The sequence below is a fragment of the Oryzias melastigma genome, linkage group LG22, assembly GCF_002922805.2.
Source record: "Oryzias melastigma strain HK-1 linkage group LG22, ASM292280v2, whole genome shotgun sequence".
In the NCBI taxonomy this organism is placed as follows: Eukaryota; Metazoa; Chordata; class Actinopteri; order Beloniformes; family Adrianichthyidae; genus Oryzias; species Oryzias melastigma.
The window spans coordinates 5,526,419-5,544,697 of record NC_050533.1 but is presented as its reverse complement, the minus strand read 5'-3'; the positions used below and the strand labels follow the sequence as shown (position 1 = coordinate 5,544,697).

The 18,279-nt window shown below is 36.4% G+C and overlaps 1 protein-coding gene across 1 annotated transcript in view; it reads left to right on the top strand.

The window, feature by feature from the left end:
• grin3ba (glutamate receptor, ionotropic, N-methyl-D-aspartate 3Ba) overlaps positions 1 to 18,279 on the top strand; it is a 162,543-nt gene that overhangs the window by 80,112 nt on the left and 64,152 nt on the right. Inside the window, exon 2 of the mRNA XM_024273088.2 lies at positions 9,797 to 10,491. Within this exon, the coding sequence (XP_024128856.1) occupies positions 9,797 to 10,491 (695 nt within the window). The remainder of the gene's footprint in view (positions 1 to 9,796; positions 10,492 to 18,279) is intronic.

The window sequence follows — 18,279 nt, the reverse complement described above, 5'->3', positions numbered from 1 at the left end:
CCATGCCATAGAGGGTTAAGCTTTCAAAAAATATTTTTATGTTTGTAAACTTTCGTTTTTCTTTCAAAAAATCTTTTTGCAGTTACAAACTTGTTTTTGTTTTCAAAAAATATATTTGTGCTTGCAATTTTTTTTTTTGCTTGCAATTTTTTTTGCCTACGTTTTCTGCTTTCAAAAATATTTTTTTGCATTTGCAAACTTTTTTTGCTTTCAAAAATCTTGTTTTGCCAATTTTTTCTGCTTTCAAAAAATGTTGACATTTGCAAACTTTTTTTGCCTTAAAAAATATTTTGCATTTGCAAACTTTTCTTCCAAAAGTATTTTGCAAACTTGTTTTTGCTTTAAAAAAAATAAGAGTAAGATGAGGCACAACTCATCTAAAAACATTTGTGCTGCAAACACAAAAATATTTTTGAAAGCAAATATTAAATATTTTTAGATATTTTATTTAATATATATTTTTGTGAATAATGAAGTTTTATTCCTAATATTTCCTTTTTTTTTGCCTGCAATATGGAGGCACAGAAATCAGCTTTAAGTGAACCAAAAAACAGATCGAAAACTTGAAAATAGATATTGTGACTGCAAAAAAAAAATGAAAATTTGAAAAAAAGACATTGTAAATTTGCAAAAAAAAAGTTTTGAAAATTTGAAAATAAGACATTGTACATTTAAAAAAAGTTGTGAAAATTGAAAAAAAATCCTGACAACTTGAAATAAATCTTACAAATGTGGAAAAAAATTGAAAACAATTTTTTTTAATTTTTTTATATTTTTTCAAATTTTCAAGATTAATTTCAAGTTTTCAGGATTTTTTGGTCAAATTTTCCAGTTTCATTTTTTCAATATAAAAAAAACAACTTTTTTTTTTACATTTTCAAGATTTATTTCAAGTTTTCGTTTTTTTCAATCTTCAAAACATTTTTATTTTTTTTCAAATGTACAATGTCTTGTTCTGAAATTTTCCAATTATTTTTCAGTTACAATGTCTTTTTTTTCAAGTTTTCATTGTGTTTTTTCATTGTCTTTTAAGCTGATCCTGATTTGACCCCATAGAAATCCTTCCATAGCGAATCACCAGAGCGGCATGTCAAACAGCAGTATGGATTTGTCAAGACTCTTAATTTGCAGATTTGTGACACAAGGTATGGATTTTACATTCTGTCCCAGAATAATGCTGACACTTCCTTTATCTGTGCTTATCTTTCATCCAAATTTCTCTAACCTTGCTTTTGCAGATTTTGCCAAAGAAAAGAGCAAAGAAAGAAAGGCAGAAAAAGACGTGGCAGAGGTCAAAAATGAGTTTTTATCTTATTTTGAACCTAAACTAGAGAAGACATGACTACTTTTGACGGATTTTCTACCTCCAGTGACAAAGATACATCAGCTTTACGAACACCACACCAAATTATATCATGTGGTTGCTTCTGTGTTTCAGAGTGCCAGGCAAAGCTTTCACAGAAAATGCACAGCTTTTATCTTGTCTAGACAGTGACAACCTAAAAGCAATGGTCCTTTCATTCCTCCAGAGATCAAAACTCTCCTCAGGTTCCTACCAAAGCCTGAAAAAAGGGGCTGATCACATTTAAAATTTAAATGTATGGGGTCTGCAAAAGCAAAGTTGGAAACAATGGATGCGAAAACAAAAAAAAAAAATCACAAATTCATGCAGATCGTCACAATGGACTGGATCTTTTGTTGCGGCGGTTTTCAGACCCGAGCACATGCGTGTATTAAGTCTGGTGTCACAGCGATAAACACCGATGTTGCCAGCTCGTTTTTGTGGCACGCTGGATTAAGCTGGAGCGATGACTGGCGGGGATTTCATTATTCTGCACACATGGTTCTAGATTCCATATGTAAGGCTTCGCTATTGTTGGGTTGTAAATATATTTAGCCACAAAACTGTGTCTGAAATCAAAAATGAACCACAGTGTGGATATGCTGCTGCATTCAGCAATTTGATGCATTAGGCTGTAATATTGGGATTAAGGGCGACATTTTTCATTGTAATCAATAAACTGGTAAAGTTTTCCAATTAGCGATTTGCTCTAATTGATATTTTATGCTAATAATTGCTTTATTTGGGCTGCTATCGTGAGTTGTTGTTTTACTGTGCTAGCAGATATGTAAAATGTGTTGGTATTGACAAATATTTATGGTATTTGGTCAGATATGGTGGTGATTTGACCGTGATGTCCATGAACGTCTCATTTCATCAGCGGCCTCCAGAGAGCCTCATTGTGTTCTGACAGACAGCCTGTCAGTTTGTCCGCCTCCTTCACGTTTTTACAACTTCCTTCCAGCAGTGAAATTTGCTGAAAGCTTTCAGAAAACGGATTTTAAAGAAGAGACGGTGAAACGGTGAATGAGCTGCTGCTCAAACGAAGAAGGTCTTTAATTTTCCACTTCGTGAAAAATAGAGAGGAAACCTCTACTAGAACCGTACTACCTCCACTGTTTCTGTTTCACCCATTGACTGTAGATGAGAACTGGAATGAGTGACTCCTCCCCCTCTGGCATTCCAAACAGGAAGTGCCTGTTGGCTCAAACTCATAGACTTCTATTGAGAAACGAACAGCTATCACTCAGACTTTTTTGTATTTATGTATAATATATTTATAATATATTCTTGATAATCCTATTTATTTGTTTATATATTTTTCTATATTTGAGTATCAATATTAGTGATATTCAAGATAGCTGGTTTATAAATATAGTCGAGTGTGGTGAAAATACAATGTACTGTTGCTCTGAAATGTACGGAGCCCCTAAAGCAGGGGTCTCAAACTCGCGGCCCGCGGGCCATCTGCGGCCCGCAGGATGATGATTTGCGGCCCCCGTCTTCATATGAAANNNTTTTTTTTTTTTTTTTTTAACTTAAATTTTTTTGTTTTCCTATGTCCCTTTAGGGGCTCCGTAGAAATGCAGAAAAATGTTTACGTTTATAAACTAAAAATAAGCCGAATACACAGCGCCACTGTTACCAAAAGTAAGATTAAGTGTTGGTGAAGTAAAACTATCAGGTTTTTTTTTCCTTTTTTACCGACATAAGTCCTGAAAAACATGAATAAGCATTAACATTAAATTATTTTGATTACCGTAAGTCTTTAACTGTTGATACAATTAACGGAATTCCCTCAGATTCTGGCGTAGAACTGTCTTTGCAGAGATATGCAAAGCTTTAGAACATAAAGTGTTGCTTTGAAGAGGGAAAATCTGTAGAAAATATTTTCAGAATTTGTTGTTAAATGATCCAAAACAACAGTATTGATTAGGTTTTGTTTACTGAAGTAAACCAGAAAGTTAACCAAAAAAAAAAAACTTGTTTAAAGTTACAAACACTGTTCATTTCTGTCTAAATCTTTGTGTTTTTTTTCAGTTTGTTGATTCTAATCTCTAAAATGATGATGATTTAATATCATTTTTATTTAATAAATCCAGTAAAAACACACTGTACAAACATACTAAATCTAACAGTAAAAATAGTGGTTCCATTTGTGAATCATTGAGGTTAATTCGTGAATCAAATCGGATCGTAACGATCCACAACCCCAGAAGAGGCGTGGCCTTCCAACAAGCTCACTCCTAATTGGCTGAAGTGGTTACCACAGAAACAATGACTCACACCGACTTGGACCAATCACTGCTTACCGACCACGTCTGGTTTCAACCTAGCAGCTTCTTTTCACTGGAGCCGGAAGAGAGGCATTTTCTACGAGTGACATCACACTCACTCGGTCCAGTTCTCATGTACTGTACGTGTCAATGGTTTCACCCAACTTTTACAACAGTTAAAAAAGTAATAAAAAGGCGAGAAAATGTGTGGATTATCCCCAACCTCATTTCTTGTTACAAAAACAGTTTTCTGATCATTTTTAGTGATATTTTTGGTGACCTTAAAAGTGTGTTTGTGTTGTTTATTAAACTTTTAAACAGATATAAAATCTCATCTAAGTCAACCACACTATATAAAGGATATTAATTGTATTAAATGTCCTTTACATTTTAGAAGCTTTATTCTAAAAAAAAAAAAAAATGAAACTATTTATGCACCGATTCCCCTTTGACTTTAAACTTTGTGCGAAAATTTATTTTACGGATCTGTTTAAAACTGTAATTTAGTTTTGCTCGTGATCTTTGATTTTTGATGAAATCCTGAGTTAATAAAGTTTATACATTTAAACTTTTGCAGGTTTTTGGGATTGAGCGACAAATTAAAATCTATCTTTGGAAGGAATCTAAAACGAGGAAACTTTTTAATACAGTTCTTCAAAACGTCTCTATTTCATTGGCCACCGACAGACTAAAATGAGAAGGCCAGAACGGGGCAGAAACAATAATTAGATACACTAGTGAACCACATTAGCTGCATTTTTGTGGCTCCGCTTTTAACAGATGATTTTATTTTAAAAAGGAGTTCATGTAATCCTTGCAGAGCTCCCACATCGGTTATTCTATTTTTCACTTTTTATTTTCTCCTAGCAGCAACTTCAGCTTAAATCCCCACCTGACGGAAGTATTCTCAGGTATTCAGTCTTGAAGTAATACTACGGTGTCTGCAGTGCTTCAGTCTGGAGAACTGCTAAACACACGGAATGTAATTGGAATGGGGAAAGAGTCTCTCCGAGTAAGTCGGCTGTAATTGGGCAGGAAAAATAATAACGCAATGTTGGCACACAACAGTTTACACAGCTGTGATGTCTCCCACAGATGAACATTATTACAATAATGTGACAATGATGTATCAAGCCAGAATCATTCACTGATTTTCTTACAAGCTACATTGACTGCAGGCCTAATTAACAGCTTTTTTCTCCATCAACAATCTGTTGTTTTAATTTGTCATTGAGGATAATTTTTTAGGTTTGAGTCAAAGACCCACTTAGACGGTTGAAGCAGCTTGTTGTTGATGTGAAATGGGTTATAAATCTACAGTATTTCCTTTTAAAGACCCACAGCAATCATCTTTTGAGATCATTTAAAAGTGTTTCCGTAGTCTTTTATTTACAATTATGTGGATTTTTTGCTGAGAGCTCTCTGTTTACATGACCTCCTGTTAGCTTACAGCCCCTCACAACTAGAGCTGTGGATGGTTACTAAGGTGGTGATCCGATTCGATTCACGAATCAATCATGATTCTTACTGTTAGATAGAGCTGCCACGATTAGTTGACTAATCGATGACTAATCGACTATTGAAATAGTCGACGACTAATTTAATAGTCGATTAGTCGTTACTTTATATTTTATAAAGTTGGAGTGTAGAAAAATTGAAAGTTATAATGTCATCATAGCTTTTTGGACTATTTTGGCAATTATTTGGGTTTTTTAGGCTAGTTTAGAGTTTAGCTAATATTTCAGCTACATGCTAGCTGTGTTGGCTAATTTAGCCTTTTTTCATTTTCTTAGGCTATTTTGGAGATTATTTAATATTTCAGCTACATGCTAGCTGCTTTTGCTAATTGAGAATTTATTTTCTGTTTTTAGGCTAATTTGGAGTTAAGCTAATATTTCAGCTACATGCTAGCTGCTTTGGCTAATTGAGGATTTATTTTCCGTTTTTAGGCTAATTTGGAGTTAAGCTAATATTTCAGCTACATGCTAGCTGCTTTGGCTAATTCAGTCTTTTTTCTTTTTCTTGGCTAATTTGGAGTTTAGCTAATATTTCAGCTACATTCTAGCTGTGTTGGCTAATTTAGCCTTTTTTTATTTTTTTAGGCTAATTTGGAGATTAGCTAATATTTTTTCTGCTATCACTTCAGCATTTTTATCTATCGATTTCAGTATCATCAGCTATCAGCACCAGTATCTTCATCGGCCAAATTCAGCTTACGGCATTTGCACTAGCATTATCACACGCCGTTAATTCCGTGATTCAACCTGCTGATTCTCCAGCAGAGAAAAGCAGCTTTTCATATCTGCTTTGCACTGATATGCATTACTTCTAAAGCATTAGATCTTGTTGCAAAGAGGGTATGAAAAGCTGCTTTCCCTCCTGCAGAATCAGCTGATCTTTTATGTCATGAGTCAGAGCTCTGTCTCCCGCTCTGGTCATGGAGCAGTCTCCAGAGTACTAAACTCACTACACCTCCCAGCAGCCCCAGTGCACAGTCCCTGAATGCCACTCACCGGACTCCAATCTGACAACCCCCACCTGTTTCTAAAGCAGCACACAGAATCTGGCTCTGTGCGAAGTATTGTTTCTGCCACCATGCCTGCATTACTTAGCATTCTGATCCTGACCTGCTATTTTCTGGTTGCCTGCCGCCTGCCCTGACCCTCACCGGGACTTCGGCTTCTCTAGTCTCCTCTTGGATGATCCCATGCTCTTGATTGACCTCTACCAGTCTGACTCTGATTTTGCAGACTTTTAGTTGTGCTTAGTTCCTGTCTGAACTAAAACACCTGCTTCACGTGGATCCAGTTTGTAACAATGTAACTACTACAGTGCTGCATATCAGCACTAGGCTGTTTTTCTCTGCTCCAGAACCAGCTGGAATTGCATTAATTGCCTCTTTGGTTGAATATTTACTGCAGACAAAAGAATGTGAACGCAGACGCTAAAGCTACAATGCTAAAAGATCCAAGCAAATTTGATTTTTGTTTCAGAACTTATGTCAGTAAGCAGAGTCTGATATTTTTTAACTACAAAAAAAAAAACAAAAAAAAAAACACTTGACCGTTTTACTTGAAAACAGGAAGCATCACTGACATTTTATTTTGAAAATTTGTTTACTTTCGATACAGTAGCATTGCACATTCTGCTTTTTTAGGTTACTTTTTTTTATTTTTTTAGGTTAGACTTAAAATCAAACATTATTCTGCATGTTAGAGCAATAAATAAGTTGGACCTGAGTTGTACTTTTAGTACACTGTACTACATTTATTAAAATCGCAAATCAGCGATGTTGGACGATGCGAATATTTGTATTTGAATTTTACTCACAACTCAAACCTAACACTACCGGTGAATTAAAAATGTCGAACAATATTAGATCTATCCAGCTGTTCAGCTTGTATCCAGATGCCAACTCAGGCGAGAAAAACAAAATATGTACATGGATCTAGTTGTCTATTAGTGGATGCATCGGAATGGAGCAGAGCAGGGAGCTCGTGTATTTTCTATATCACAAATAAGCTTTTTTTCAGACAGCATGCTTTCGTCTGCTCCTGATTCACTATGATTTATAAAAATAAATATTTAGAAATACGATTTTGACATTTATTTTCTTTAAATAAGTCGTCCTTCATCCGTAAAATGCAACGATATGTTAAAATCCCCCAAAATACCATTTTTATTTTCTTTAAAATATCTAAACAATACCAGTTTCTTGCTGTCACTCGCATATGGAGATACACCCGTGCACGCACCAACTTCTTATCTGTTTTCGTCTGCAGCCCTCAACAGTCTTGCCAACAACCCACACATATCAATCTCCCCTTTACTTTCCAGCCTCCTCTGAGTTCAAAGGAACAGATCTTCACTTGTCCCCGAGCACACACATGCTTCACTTTGGGATGATAAATATATAGGCTGCGTTTATCTATAACTCTGTGGACTTCAAATAATTTTTTTCCTGCATCTCTTTAGGGGCTGAAGGCCTCTCAGCGGAGCCCCCCCCACTCCTCTGTCTACTTTGTACTTCCTGGTGGGACATTTACATTTGAATGAACACATCTGGGCTGCAGTCGGGTTAAGATGTCTTATTTTTTAAGGAGATCTGAGCCTTCGGCATCCTTGCAGATTAGACTTGCAGATTTTGTCGAAACAATGTTGCACGTGGTTTGGGGTGTTTCTTTGAGGTTCTGCAAAGGCATAAAAAAATCCAACATTTGAACTCACTCAAGCATACAAATACAAGTGGACAAGAAAGTTTTAAGATGTGTTTAGCAAAACTCTGACTTATCAACATGAAAGATGCCTCTCTACCTCTCAGCCTTGCCTGGAGCGCTGATCGGATGAAAAATGGATGGACTCCCCCCAAGGAAAGTGAGAGGGGGTCCATCTGTGAGCTGCATTCAAGGACAACAGTGTTATCCATTTTGGAACAGTATGAAACAGGCCAGTGTTTTCCGTGGGGTTCAGAAAAGTGGGCTTCTGGATGAACTGTGGATGCTACTGTTGTCCTGCCAAGCCGACTGGCAGATTAGAGGCCAATCATTGACTCCTTGTTTGTATCAGTGAGTTTCTTCTGATCCAGAGTGGGAGATAATGAACAAATGTGATGGATTGTGTCTGACTTGTGTTGTTGTAAATTACTGGCGGCAGGAGTTGTTCTGCAGGTCTCATAGAAGCTGTGTTTAATAGTAATTTATGAGATGACGGCTTTGTTTTTTCAACTTTTTTATTTGTGTGAATGCTTACTAAGCATTCCCACTATAGCGATCCTCCTGCTCCTTTCTGTACATTTTATGGCACGTAAAAACTCAATCACACTTTCAGCGATTTCAGCAATCTTGGTATCATAACGTTAGCTTGTTCAGGGTATTACTGCGTGTATTTTTGGTATTCATAAATTTGATAGTTTTTAAAATTTTTAGCAAAATATGCTCCAAAGAAAGTTTTTACATTTCAAAATTTTAAGTAGATTAGTAACAAGCCTTTAATAGCTTATGTTTTAATCTTTAATAGTAATTAAAAAAAAAAACAAAAAAAAAAAAACAAGTTTAGCTAATGTTTTAGCAACATGCTAACGTTTTTGGCTAATTAGTTTTCTACTAAGTTTTTCTAGGCTAATTCAGAGTTTAGCTTCTATTTTAGCAACAGGCTAAGGTTTTTGCCTAGTTTAGTGTACCAATGAATTTCAGGCTATTTTGGATTTTAGCTAGTATTTAAACAATGTGCTAGCTTTTTTTGCATCTACTTGGGTTTTTTATGCTAGTTTGGAGTTAAGCTAATGTTAAGCTACTGTTTTTTTTAAGCTAATTTAGGATTTAGCTTCTATTTTAGCATCAGCCTAAGGTTTTTGACAATTTTAATTTAATGAGGAATTTTAAGTGATTTTGGAGTTTAGCTAGTATTTAGGCAATGTGCTATCTTTTTTGGCTACTTTGGCATCCACTTGGGTTTTTTAAGGTTAATTTGGGATTTAGCTTTTATTTTAGCAACAGGCTAATGTTTTTGTTTTTCCCACTTAGTATAATGGATAATTTTAGGTTATTTTTGAGTTTAGCTAGTATTTAAGCAATGTGCTAGCTTTTCTTTTTTGCTAATTTGGCATCCATTGAGGTTTTTTATGCTAATTTTGAGTTAGGCTAGTGCTTTAGCAACATGCTAACGTTTTTTGCTAATCTGTTATCTACTGGGGTTTTTTAGGCTAATATAAGGTTTAGCTTCTATTTTAGCAACCGGCTAACATTTTTGACTAATTTAGTTTACTGAGGAATTCTTAGCTAGTAATTAAGCAGCAAGCTAGCTTTATTTGGCTAATTTTTCATTTACTGAGGTTTTTTGGGCTAATTTGGAGATTAGGTCATATTTAAGACAGATTAAATATTGTTGCACAATTGGCATGTATTGGGGATTTTTAAGCAATTTTACTACAAATTTTTTCAGAAATTTCGGTCAACTTCAGCACTCTTTCCTAGTTCTTTAACAAAATTTCCAGTGTTTTAGCAAATTTGACATTTTGCAAATAGCTTTTACATTTTCAGCAAATCCCTTCAGGAATTAAAGTAAATGGCATTAACATTTTCAGCAAAAAACTTCAGCAGCTACTTTCAGCAGAAAGCAATCATGCTAGCATTATTGCAGGTAATGCAAGTTTTCTAGTTCTTTTTGTTCTGCTTTACAGAACCCGTTTCACCTGCAGATGTCGGCTCGCGTGCCTCCATCCACGCTGGGCAGCCTCCTGCTGGCGGTGCTGCAAGGAGGGGACGCGGAGCGAGCCAGGGGGAGCCGGGGGGAAGACAGCTGGGGAGGAGCAGCTGTGATCTGCTCTGGATGGGACGAAGGTGGAGACGGCTTGCTGACTCACCTGCAGAGGCACAGCGGTCCGAGCTGGCATTTGTGGGACATCATCAACCTGACCCGCATTACAGGAAGTAGAGATAAAACGGGGAAGGAGGAAAGAAGGGAAGATCAAATGGAGGAAGAAGCTTTGAACATCATATCCAGCAGTTTCCTGCGCTCTCCCTCCTCTATCTCCTCTGTTCTCCTCTTGGGATCTGACCCCGAGTGTCTATCCTCCGTCCTGCGAGCTGCTCAGCGCCTCGTTCCATCCCTACCAGCACTGCAGTGGATCATGGGATACCCCCTGTCCCCGGATTCTTTGCACACTTTAGGAGGTCCCCTAGGACTGTTGGCCTACGGGGAAGTGGGACGCAAACCGATAAGCTTCTACATACGGGATGCTTTGCAGCTGATCGGACGAGCCGTTACCGCGGCGACCACCGTGAGGCCGGACTTAGCCCTCATCCAGAGCACGCTGAACTGCTATGACAAGCCAAACAAGCACGAACCGCCTTCTTCAGGACGATTTCTTTCCAGGTAGGCAAACGTGTATCACCTAAAAGTCATTCAAATCAAATGCATAAATATTGAAACGTTGTTTTTGCTGTTGACTCACAAATTTCTTCTCTTGAGGTCGTTAAACTTTCTTAACTTGCTTTCAGAGCTCCAAGAAGACCCATGAAGTAGTGATGCCACTTTTACGGCTTAAAGCTTCTATATTTACTGGGAAAAGCTCCAATCACTTAAAAAATCTCTTAACCTGTCAGTGTGAAATAATGTTTGCCCTGCCTCGAACAGAGAGCAAACCAATCCGTGGTACTTTGGAGTTTTGTAACCAAGAAGTTCCTTTTAAGAAGGAAATAGAGAAAAGGTAGTTTAGAGAAAAAGAAAACAGGACATCAGATGAAAATGGGGTTGAATTAGGAAAGTCACATTCATCGTTAATTTAAGTTATGAGGGCCACGGTCGGAACATCATATTCTATTAGACAAAGTACAGACAAAATAAGAAGTAGATGTTATTTAATCTAAATCAAAATTTTATTGACCATTTTTTAAACTGATGTTGGTAGATTTTACAATATTTCAAAGAAAAGTTACTAGTAAACTTTTATAAGGAAAGTATAATGTAGGATATCAGCACAAGGATGAATCTGCTGGAAATACGTTGAAGAGTTGAATTCTGTCTATTCAAAAGAAAACTCATGCAGTGGTTGGCACTCTTGCCTCACAGTAACAAGGACCTAGTTCAAGTCTAGGACCTTTCTGTGTGGAATTTTGTATATTTTCTGGTAACTCATTGATTACTGTTGTCTTTTACAGTACTTTTTTAATAGAGCTACGGTAACAAGATAATTTCCCCTTTGTGAGATGAAAAAACTTCTATTCTATTCAAATGAATGTGAACACTGGAGCGTATTTAAAGGTTAAATTCCCTTGTAGCTGCCCAAAGGGTCAGCATATGTGTGTCCTCTTAAATAAATCCAGAAATCCAAAATTCTGTCACATGAAATCTCAAACATTGAAATCCTCTTTGATTGCAGAACCACTAAATAACATCCAGTGACAGAAAGTGTCTGGAAGCTCATTGGCTTTCTGAGTGACATTTTGGCGTTTTTGTAGCCGTTTACTCCGGTTGCTGTCCTTGTCTGTCCTTTGCAACTTGGCTGGTGGGGGCAGCTTCTGAGCGAGGCTGTGATGGTGGAGGTGGGGTGGGGTGGCCAGCCTTATGGCATACAGATTCATAGACCCAGACCAGAGGGGTTGTGTGTGTTTGCAGCCGCTAATTCAATCCCTGCAGCTTTTAAAAGGGGGTCTCTGACAGCTCCCACACATCTGTCAAGGTTCTGCGCGCAACACAGATAAATATGCGCAAAGAAAAGCATACGGAGGGACTGAAATACTAATTAAACTTCTCACTTGAAGTGGAAAGAATGTCAAAATCCAGTCAAGATTAAGTTTTATAAAATGATCCGAGTTGACATTTATATTCTTTGATTGATACAATGGATAAAGCAGCACTTACGCAACTTCTGTGGCCATGCGGCGCCGGGGAGAGGAGGATTTAAGGGAGCCGGGCCCCTCTGCAAATATTGAGCACACATGGCGCCTGCCAGCAGAGAGTGATCATCAACAACACCCACATAATCACCGGCTAGATTCTCACAGTGCGCTCTGCTGCTGCAGCTTAGTTGAGCGGTGGGGTGCCAGAACCATCAGGCATGGAGAGCCCCAGGCTGGAGCAGGTGGAGGGGGAGTCGTGCTGCATGCAGAATTGTCAGGAGACCTTTATTAGGGCTCCAAACAAGCCTATTATGTTTAATGAGACTTAGAACATATTTAAACAAACTCAAGGGCCTGAAAAAAGTATTTCGATAGTCAGTGAGGTATTTGTGGAAAAAAAACATAAATTAAAATAAATGATTATTGAATTGATCTATTTCTTATAATTGTTGCCCAGAATATAAAAATACACAAAATACATCACAGGGATTCAGTCTGGCTAAACTGAACATTATTTGATTTTTTTTTTTTTTCATTCAGAACATATTTTGCTTGTATTACTAAATCTAAACAAAGGCTAAAGTTTGTTGGCACATCGATTGACTTTAAAAGGGTTAATATGATTAATAATATACACCAATCCATGTCTCACATGCTTGTAAATAATATATTGATGCTTTCTTTAAATAAATACATTGATTTATTTGAAATGTAGTGAATTATTTACAGAAATGTCATGTTAAAAACATTCAAATCTTTATATTTTTGATGGCCATAACAATTGCTTAAAGGGTAAAAAAACCTGAAATCAACTTTTTTTGCTATTAACATCTATAAATGGGGCTTCAAAGGTGCTGTCTGTAGGTCATAGGGCTGCCACGATTAGTCGACTAATCAACGACTAATCGACTATTAAAATAGTCAACGACTAATTTAATAGTTGACTAGTCGTTACTTTATATTATATGGAGTCAGAGTGTAGTTGGACTATTATGGCATTTACTAGGGTTTTTTAGGCTATTTTAGAGTTTAGCTAATTTTTCAGCTACATTAGCTGTTTTGGCTAATTTAGGCTTTTTTGTTTTTAGTTTGTTAGACTGTTTTGGAGTTTAGCTAATATTTCAGCGACATACTAGCTGTTTCAGGTAATTTAGGCTTTTTCAGTTTTTTAGGCTAATTTTATGTTTAGCTATTTTTTAAGCTACATGCTAGCTGTTTTGGCTAACCTAAGTTTTTTCAGTTTTTCAGGCTAACTTGGCATTTAGCTAATATTTTAGCTGGCTTTCAATTTCAGCGTTTTCAGCTATTAACTTCAGTGTTTTCAGCTATTACGTAACTTCAGCGTTTTCAGCTAACAACTTCAGCATTTTTAGCTAACAACTTCAGCATTTTCAGCTATCATCTTCAGCGTTTTCAGCTATTAACTTCAGTATTTTCAGCTATCAACTTCACCATTTTCAGCCATGAATTTCAGCATCTTCAGCTATTATCACTAGCATCTTAGGCAGCCAAATTCAGCTTAAGCATTCACACTAGCATTATTGCAGGTAATGCTATATATCTAGTTTTTAGTTAGTTTAAAGCTAATAATGGTTAAGATGTGTGTTTTACATCCACTTTGCGTATGACTCGGTTAGTTGACTAATCGGAAAAAATAATTAGTGATTAGTCAACTAATAAATTAATCGTTTGTGGCAGCACGAGTTGGTCATTTCCAAATTTTTGACAAATTAAAATAAAATTGTTTAATTCTTGAAAATATAGCCAAAATCGCTTGTGTGCTGCCCCCTACAGGTTGGAACACAGTATTACAGTTGCATTTTGTGATTGGTCAAACCATGTAAGTTTCAGAAGTCTGATGTCATGATCTGCAGCTCCTGTAATGATAACAGCCCAGCCCTCAAGCCCCGCCCCTCTGACTGGATTTTCAAATTTTGGGTGTGGGTGGAGTCAGCCTCCAACTTCCGTGTTTGGTTACCCTTTAAAGATCCAGCCTACAAAAATTGTGTTTTTGACATGTTCTTGTTGGATTTTACTAATAATTGAGGACATTTAAAAAGGAAATTTGTCTCAAAATCTTAGTATTTCTTTATTTAAATCGTTGTAAAACAGGACCAGCTCCCTGCTCTGCTCTATTCTGATGCATCTATTCGTAGACGACCAGATCCATGAACGTCTTCGTTTTCCTCATCTGAGCTGGAATCTGGCTCTAAACTGTGTGGCTGGATAGCTCAGATATTTTCATTTCACAGATATTCCTAGCTTTGGGGTGTGTGGGCAGAGAGTGCGGAGGGGGGCGTGGTTTCTCCAAGCCAACAGCCCCGCCCACAATTTAGAGGAGAATTTCTAATGTAAAAAACTATGTCCTAGAAAAAAGTAAAAAAAAAAAACTGTAACTCTAATAATAATAATAATAATAATAATAATAATAAAACACAAGAGATGTTTTTAAATGAGATCAAAGATATTTGGAGTACGACTTTAAGTTAACTGAGCAAAATTGCATAAATCATAATTAAAAAAATTAATAAATAGTGTTTTTTGTGTAAGAAGATAGCTTTTTCGTTTATTTATTTTCTAAACAAGTTATCTCAAATTGATTTGATATTTTTATGTATTTTATTTTCTTTTTACCCCTTTTTATATTTTTTTTTATTGCTTGAATAAACCAATCAAACAAAATCAAATCAAGCTTTTACCTTTGTTTGGTAAAAGTTTTAGTTATTTAAAGCATATTATTTAAAAACAGGATAAATAATTGTAAAAGAATTCTATTTTTGTGTCATAAATATCAAATAATGTCATTTCTAATCATGAAAAAGTATTTTTGTTCATTAATGAAACTCCATTAACTCTAATACGTTACAACTACAACTTCAGTCATAGTAAGTTTTTAATGTAGGAAATAATGTTTTTCGCTGTTTAAAGCTTCATCAGGACACCAGGAAAAGTCACAGTCTTTTAAAGAGAGCCAATTAGAACAGTGTCTAGACTTTCAAACGGACCATTTATTATAAAGTCCTTCACATTATAGTGTCAGTGACCTTTTTTCTGCTCTGAGAGAGACTGATAAAAGAGGCCGTTCTATTGCACTATTCAAAGCTATGAGGTGAGGCTTTGTGCTCCGTGTGATTCCTATCCCTCCCCTACCTCCCCGTGACACGCCAGCGCTCCGGAGAGCGCCAACAAAGCCCAAAGACTTTTTCCTCACAGAAAATGCAATTAACGGCTCCCTGCCCCGGGGGGCGCGGAGAGGGAGTGGGGAGATGTAACCAAACGAGGAAGGTGTGAGGGGAGGCACAAATTATTATTGTCATATAGATAAAAAGCTTTGGAGTAACGAGTGTAGAAGGTTTAATAATGTTAACAACTTCTGACACTGTTTAAGGCATATATGTGTGGATCCGGCGCTCCGGGTAATTTTATTTTATTGTTATTAATGGCCCGATGTTATCTTGCACTTATTTTTAACTTGTACGATTTTGACAAAAAGATATGTTTATTGAGAAAGAGTAAGATATAGAAAGTATTTAAAGTTTAAGTTGATTTATTCTGGAATAAGATTCCTGTCTTTTCATTATTCATAGTTAAAAAGTTACATGTTTAAAGTTGTAAAAATGGGCATTCTGCTAGCTTTTTGGACTATTTTGGAATTTGATAAGATTTTTAAGGCTATTTTGGAGTTTAGCTAATATTTCAGCTACATGCTAACAGTTTTGGCTAATTACGGCTTTTAAAAAAAAGGTTTTCAAGGCTGCTTTAGAGTTTAGTTATTATTTCAGCTACATGCTAGCTGTTTTGGCTAATTTAGTTAAGTTTTTTGTTTTTGTTAATTTTTGTTAGGCCGTTTTGGAGTTTAGGTAATATTTCAGCATCATGCTAGCTGTTTTGGACAATTTAGGTTATTTTTTGTTTGTTTTTGTTAATTATTTTAGGCTGTGTGGAGTTTAGGTATTATTTCAGCTACATGCTAGCTGTTTTGGCTAATTTAGCCTTTTTTTAAACCGTTCTTTCAGGCTATTTTGGAGTTTAGCTAATATTTCAGCTACATGCTAACTGTTTTGGCTAATTACGGCTTTAAAAAAAAGGTTTTCAAGGCTGCTTTAGAGTTTAGTTATTATTTCAGCTACATGCTAGCTGTTTTGGCTAATTTTGGTAAGTTTTTTGTTTTTGTTAATTTTTTAGGCTGTTTTGGAGTTTATCCAATATTTCAGCTACATGCTAGCTGTTTTGGCTAATTTAGCCTTTTTCTTTTGTTTTTTAAGGCTGTTTTGGAGTTTATCCAATATTTCAGCTATATGCTAGCTTTTTTTGGCTAATTTAGCCTTTTTAAACCGTTCTTTTAGGCTATTTCGGAGTTAAGCTAATATTTATGCTCTTGCTGTTTTAGCTCATTTTGCCTTTTTTCGTTTTTTTAGGCTATTTTGAAGTTGAGCTGTTTTGGCTAACCTAAGTTTTTTTTTTTTTTTTTTAGGCTAATTTAGCATTTAGCTAATATTTTAGTTGGCTATCTTATGGCCATCTGGTTAGTTTAAGCGTTTTCAGCTATCATCTTCATCAGCCAAATTCAGCTTACAGCATTCACACTACCATTATCTTAGGTAATGCTATTTATCTAGTTCATAATTATATTAAAAAGTTACGGTTTTAAAGTTTTAAAAATGTCGTTTTAGAGTGTTCAATAAATGTTTATCCTGTTCGGCCCCCGACGTAAGCTGTGTTTTGGATTTCGTTCCCTTGTGCGATTGAGTTTGACACTCCTGGTTTAAGGCAAAATGAAAAGTTGAAGTGAAATAAAGCTAAAAAAAACATGAACCAAAAAAATGGAAACCAGAGAGATATGCCAGTCACTCGTCACAGCTGCCACGCTGATTTCATCTTCTCATGAAAGATTAAAAGCACCGTGGAAACAAGCAAGCCTTGCATCATCACCCAGAAAAAGACAGAAGAAGTAAACTTCACTCCAAACTAAAAGAGATGAAGCGATAAGAAAAGAAGGAAGAAAGGAAGAAAGGCTCAGGCCTGGAAATCTCTTATAGAGCCATCACTTACGTGTCACTGGGCTGACATCCAGTCTGGGTGTGTAAACTGGGACCAGGTGTGAGTGAGAGGAAGCCATCGCTCTCTGACACCGCAGCCTAACTTATCAAGCTGCTTTGACATCCACATTCATTCTTAAAATGCAGCCTCTGACCAGATGAGGCGAAACAAGCAGCGGGACCCCTGACGAAAAGCTGCTGCAGTAGAGCCATCTCTGTATCACGTCTTATCTGAGGGAGAGGTTGGGTTAGTGCTTTACTCCTCAGATAAGAGATGTGAAATGACGCTTGGTTGGTTACTTTCTCTTCTTCTTCTTCTTGGTCATTACAGTAGGAACCTGGAGAGGCTGATAAATCTTCTGTCTGTTAGATATGATGATTCAGCCCTGCTATTAGCATGAGTGATTTCAGCTTAAGGCAAGACTAGCACTTCAGCATTATGGTCACATAAGCACAGGGGGAGCTGCTGATGTGGAAACCAAAGTTAATGCGGAGTGCGTCGGCGATGACTCTCAGACCAAGGCCGCTTTTAATCGGATTCTTTAGAATTATGGCGAAGCGGACATAAATTTGAGCGTGAAGCGCCGAGCGAATCCACAAGCTAAACACACAAACACTTAAAACGTGGCTGGAAGGAGGGGTTAACGACCCACATGATCAATCTAATCTGTTCATTATGCTTTACATACCCTAGAATTAATGAAGAAAGCTCCCGAGCAGCCATTGCTGATAAATTCCAATAAAGATAGAAAGATAACAAAAAGAAAAAGGAGAATAGACTCATTTCATCACATAAAAAGACCAGTTTTCGAGCTCACAAACTCACTAAAAACTAGGGCTGGGTATTGATTATAATTCCCAGAAACGATTCGATTCACAAGAGCCTGAATCGATTCGATTTTTTTCAATTCTTCAATTCAATTCAATTTTAAGTTTACAAATTTATACACATTTGTTTAGAAATACATTAAAAATCTACTATTTAATTTGAATATATTTATATTAATCGGTTACAGTTCACATATTGTAACATTTATTAGTAAAATAATGAGATTGTTAATAGCATGAATTCTCTAAAGGAGAAGTTCTAACAAAAATCTTCAGGTCATTAACATTGAAACAGTACTGCTTCTCCTGGAGGATGTTTCAGTTTGGCCACTAGGTGGCGATCGCGATTTAGAAGTAGACTTAATTCAAGAAGAAGACATCAGTATGAGGGAAAAAACGAAGTTTTAGACCACAAATATTTACTTTGATAAATATTTTCGATTTAAAGAGTTTGG